Raw genomic sequence first — 5,470 nt, forward strand, 5'->3', positions numbered from 1 at the left:
GAGGCTTTGTCAACGTGTGTGAATGTTTTGACTTAAAACTTTGGTGACTGCAGGAATTAATATTCTTAGTTCTTTCAGTAAAGTCACGTAGATAGAAAATTAAATAAAAATAATTAAAACATTGTAAATAAAGCAAAAAAACTCACGTCGTTTTGATCGCAAAACAAGTAATATTTATTTAATGTAATTGTATTATCTGTTATTGTTATTTTCTATCTTCGTAACTTTACCAAAAGAAACAAGAATACGTGTGTCAATGTCTGTCGGTCAAAGACGCTAAACGGAGGGACCCGCAAACTCCAAATATACAGCAGGCGTCAGGGTCGGGATCGAACCCACGACTTCCTGTGCACCAGGTGAGGTAGTTAACATCTCACCACGGAGAGAGACACGCAAACTCCAGTTAGCCTCGGCTATGTTCGTTGATCCTCAATTAATTACTTGGTGGAGTGAGAAAGCAATCATGCCGAGCAGATGAAGGTGGCCGGGCGTGATTCTAGACACGCCACCGCCTGTTTACCCAGTGACATTGTACAGTTTGTGTTTGCAGTAACGTCTATTAACTCTGTTGAATACGGAGGTTATAGCGTAACAATAGTTTACTTTTGTTTTCCTCTGGAACTCTTTATAATAATGCAAACAGGAGGTGAACACAGCACACACATTCAGCTGAAGTCGGAACTGTTCATCCCAGCATTCAAGGACATCTAAGCCTGGATTCACACCTCTAAGTTGCGATTGAACGTTAATTTATGCATTTCTGCATAACACAAATAGTATTATTTTAAACACCCTTTGCTATGTCAGCTGAATTTAGCTTTCATAAATATTCCTTTTGAAGCCAGACAGCTGAAATTGTGTGCTCGGAGTTTTTGGTGAACATTCATTTTGAAGATACGAGGGCTTCCAGGCATGTTTATAACCATTTGCCCTCTCATTGTGTGCCATAACAGCCCGTGTGATGAATTTGGGACACTTTTCCACTATATCATGAATATATGAATAAGTATAGACGTGTAAGTCACGTGTTACTGTGTATATATGCTTTCCTCTGTGCATCGATACTGACGTGTAGATGGTGTGGATATTATTTTTTTCTGTCTGCAGCTGACGCTTCCTCTGACGCTTCCTCCGCAGAATTGGTCTGATGGAGCAAATGCACTCAGCGCAGCTCGGTATGACAAGTCAACAATGCGACCAGCGTGCATACAGCACGGATCGGACTGGAAATTTGACACGGCACCAGAGAACTCACACAGGAGAGAAACCCTTCAAGTGCACGATGTGCGGGAAGGCGTTTGCACATTCATCACAGCTGCAAAGACACCAGAGAACACACACGGGAGAGAAACCCTTCAAGTTCAGTGTGTGTAACAAGGCATTTTCACAGTCATTTGCTCTTAAAATACACCAGAGAACACACACGGGAGAGAAACCCTTCAAGTGCACTGTGTGTGGGAAGGCATTTTCACAGTCATCTGTTCTTAAAGAACACCAGAGAACACACACAGGAGAGAAACCCTTCAAGTGCAGTGTGTGTGGGAAGGCGTTTGCACGTTCATCTGCTCTTGTAACACACCAGAGAACACACACGGGAGTGAAACCCTTCAAGTGCACTGTGTGTGGAAAGGCATTTTCACAGTCCCCACATCTTCAAGTACACCAGAGAACACACACAGGAGAGAAACCCTTTAAGTGCACTGTGTCTGGGAAGGCATTTGCATGGCCATCAGTTCTTCAGACCCTCCAGAGAACACACACGGGAGAGAAACCCTTCAAGTGCACTGTGTGTGGGAAGGCATTTGCACATTCATCAAATCTGCAAAAACACCAGAGAACACACACTGGAGAGAAACCCTTCAAGTGCACTGTGTGTGGGAAGGCATTTTCACATTCATCTACTCTTGTAGAACACCAGAGAACACACACGGGAGAGAAACCTTTCAAGTGCAGTGTGTGTGGGAAGGCGTTTCCACGTTCATCTGCTCTTGTAATACACCAGAGAACACACACGGGAGAGAAACCCTTCAGGTGCAGTGCGTGTGGGAAGGCGTTTGCACGTTCATCTGCTCTTGTAACACACCAGAGAACACACACGGGAGAGAAACCCTTCAGGTGCACGATGTGTGGGAAGGCGTTTGCACATTCATCTACTCTTGTAGAACACCAGAGAACACACACGGGAGAGAAACCCTTCAAGTGCAGTGTGTGTGGGAAGGCATTTTCACAGTCACCTGTTCTTAAAAAACACCAGAGAACACACACAGGAGAGAAACCATTCAAGTGCACTGTGTGTGGGAAGGCATTTTCACTGTCATCTGTTCTTAAAAAACACCAGAGAATACACACAGGAGAGAAACCCTTCAGGTGCATTTTGTGTGGGATGATGTTTGCACAGTCATCAAATCTTCAAGTACACGAGAGAACACACACGGGAGAGAAACCCTTCAGGTGCAGTGTGTGTGGGAAGGCATTTTCACGGTCATCTGTTAAAAAACACCAAAGAACACACACAGGAGAGAAACCCTTGAGGTACACTCTGTGCAGGAAGGCGTTTTCACAGTCACCACATCTTAAAGTACACCAGAGAACTCACACGGGAGAGAAACCCTTCAGGTGCACTCTGCAGGAAGGCGTTTGCACATTCATAAAATCTTCAAGTACACCAGAGAACACGGAAGCATCAGAAGATCTGCAAGGAGTGGAGTCTGAAATCAGCTTGTGAAAGTCAAAGTGCCACAATAAGCCCATCTCTCATGAAACAAGAACCAGAAGAAAATCCCAGCTTGGACACTTTTAAAGGTATCGAGGTGAAACATGAAGAGGTGATGGTGAAGAGGGAAGAAGTGATGGTGAATAGCAAAAAAGTGAAGGTGAAATGTGAAGATTCAACTCCAAAATGGGACCTTCACATCGATGGAGGCAACGTGAAGCAGGAGGAGAATTCTGACTGTGAGGCAGAGCGAGGCAACTCCCAGCAGTTTGTGGAAGTGGAGGTGTGGGTGGACTTCCTCCGAGACAATACAAAGTCAAGTGGAGACCCGGTAGATGTGTAAGCTTCAGATGATGTCGCTACAATAGATGCACCTTTGTCACAGGCCTTTAATGGCAAGAATGCAAAGTTGGACACTCAGTTGCTAGGTGCAACCTGCAGAGTAAGGGCGGCCAGTCTTTGTGGACCTGTGGGTTGGGTAGATCTCTAACCAGGAGCGAGCCAATAAGGTCCCAAGCATTCACTATTTTATCAATTGCATTTATATGGTGCCTGCTTAATCGCCTCTACGTGACTTTACCGAAAGAACCAAGGAGTATGGGTCCCTGCAGTCACAAACTTCAAATCAAGATTGTCTCAGCAACTCGGAGTTTTGTATCTCGTTTCAGACACACGAGGAGCATCCCCAAGTAGCAGCTGCCCCTGTGTGGCACAAGGTGGTGGCCCTGCACCGGCCTGCATGTGAACAAGAGCCTGTCAGTAGGGCGCGTTGGTTGATGTGGCATCTTAGTTGTGGAGGTTGTAGGTAATTTTTCGATTTAAAGCTTTCGTGACTGCAGGGATTCATCTTCTTGGTTCTTTCGGTAAAGTCACGTAGAAGGGAAATAAGATAATAAAAATAAAACATAATAAAATAAAATTCTCACGACGTTTCGGCTGATTGCGAACGTCGTGAGAATTTTATTTTATTGGTTTATTATTTCCTTTCTACGTTACTTTGTAGGTAATGTTTAGAATTGTATAAATTTTGACCGAGATGCCAGCATGCAAATGCAATAGTACGTTGTACATACACTGTTAAGTAGACGGTGCATATATTTTTTTAAACAGCTTGTTGTTAATACGATGTAACCTGATGCGGTCTATTTCACTGCGGTAATTCAATTTTGTTAAAATGCCTGTCAATAATTTAGAATGAATACTTGTCTGATTGTGCGTGTGCATGTAACATTTTGTCTGAGGGTCAAACATTGAATAAGTGATGTTAGGACAAAGTGTGTCTGTTTGGAAGTGACCTGTACAGAGAACTCGGGTGAGACCCATTGTTCTTGTGATACAGGTCAAAGGGTACTTTTGTGTTTCACGAAGCGTCGGCCTCTGAAGCAACTCATTGTCTTTGAAATAGGGAGCACGCTCGGATCATTCATCAATTACGAGGCACACCACTTGAAAGTTACACGTATAGGAGGAGGTACATTCTCTACAACACGAATTGTAGTTTTGTGTTACGTGTTGACGTAGATTTTGTCTAACTAGGGCTAGAAATGCCCTTTGCTGATTCACGTCTGGATGTTCGTACCTTTCGCTTGAAGCAAGCCCCACTGCTGTTGTTGAGACGCTGTGCACCAATAAGGGTGCAAGCATTTTAGGGCCTTCGGCCAGGAAAGTCACAACATTTACGGCACACGAAGGACGCATTCACGCAAGCGCCCCGTGCTCTGTTTTGAAGTTTTAAAATGAAACATCTTTTAATCGTGTTGTGTTTTGAATTAGATGATTGTTATTTCTTCATTAAAAGCTTATTTCATTTTACATCCGGAAGGCTTCGTTGAGAAGGACATTTCGTGTGAGTGTTCTCTCGTCGTTTAGTAGACGGCCTTGCCGGGGGTTCGGTTCGATGCGGACTTTCACCTGTTTGGGATTGCGGGATCGAGATAAGGCGACACGGAGCTGCTGGCCGTCTGCAGATCGATTCCAACGTAATCGAGCATCTGTCCCTGTGCCTCCGTCGTTGGTACAGGGGGTGCGTGTCTCTGTTGTGGAGTTTCTGGATCATATTTGGAATTAACCCAATTTTGACCGTGACACCAACATGCAATGACCTGTGCGTTGTGAGTGACACAACGTTATGTTTTACATCTGCCGTTTAGCAGATTGCACATATTGTGGTGAATGTTACTGGGGCTTTAAGCTTGAACCTCTGCAATAAATAGAGAATGTGCTACCATATTCCTGGTTCTTTCGGTAAAGTCACGTAAATAGAAAAAAAAAGAAAATTGGAAAATAATAAATTGATGAAAAGATGCCAATTGGTCGACTGAGATGACTGTGCCCCCCACAATGTACACACACAGTGTACACACACAGTGTTCACACATACACACAGTGTACACACACAGTGTACACACACACAGTGCACACACACAGTATACACACAGTGTGTACACGTACACAGTGTACACACACACTGTGTACTTGTACACACACAGTGTACACACAGTGTACATTCACAGTGTACACACACACAGTGTACACACACAGTGTACACATACACAGTGTACACACGTACACACTGTGTACGTGTGTACACACACAGTGTACACACACACTGTACACACACACACTGTGTATGTGTACACACACTGTACACACACACAGTGTGTACGTGTACACACACAGTGCACACACACACAGCGTGTACGTACACAGTGTGTACACAATAATTTCAGTTTATATATTTTGGTATACCCCTGTGAG

At 44.1% G+C, this 5,470-nt stretch overlaps 1 protein-coding gene across 1 annotated transcript; it reads left to right on the forward strand.

Moving 5' to 3' along the window:
* The first annotated feature begins 276 nt into the window (after nucleotides 1-276).
* LOC142913285 (uncharacterized) lies at nucleotides 277-4,525 on the forward strand. The gene is made up of 2 exons (XM_076060826.1): nucleotides 277-356; nucleotides 1,138-4,525. The coding sequence occupies exon 2, from the start codon at nucleotides 1,148-1,150 to the stop codon at nucleotides 2,723-2,725; it is 1,578 nt and encodes a 525-aa protein (XP_075916941.1). The 5' UTR covers nucleotides 277-356; nucleotides 1,138-1,147; the 3' UTR covers nucleotides 2,726-4,525.
* Nucleotides 4,526-5,470: the final 945 nt, after the last annotated feature.

This window comes from Petromyzon marinus, unplaced genomic scaffold (assembly GCF_048934315.1).
Source record: "Petromyzon marinus isolate PM22_M1 ecotype Great Lakes invasive population unplaced genomic scaffold, UKy_Petmar_22M1.pri1.0 PM_G_Scaffold_24, whole genome shotgun sequence".
Classification (NCBI taxonomy): Eukaryota; Metazoa; Chordata; class Hyperoartia; order Petromyzontiformes; family Petromyzontidae; genus Petromyzon; species Petromyzon marinus.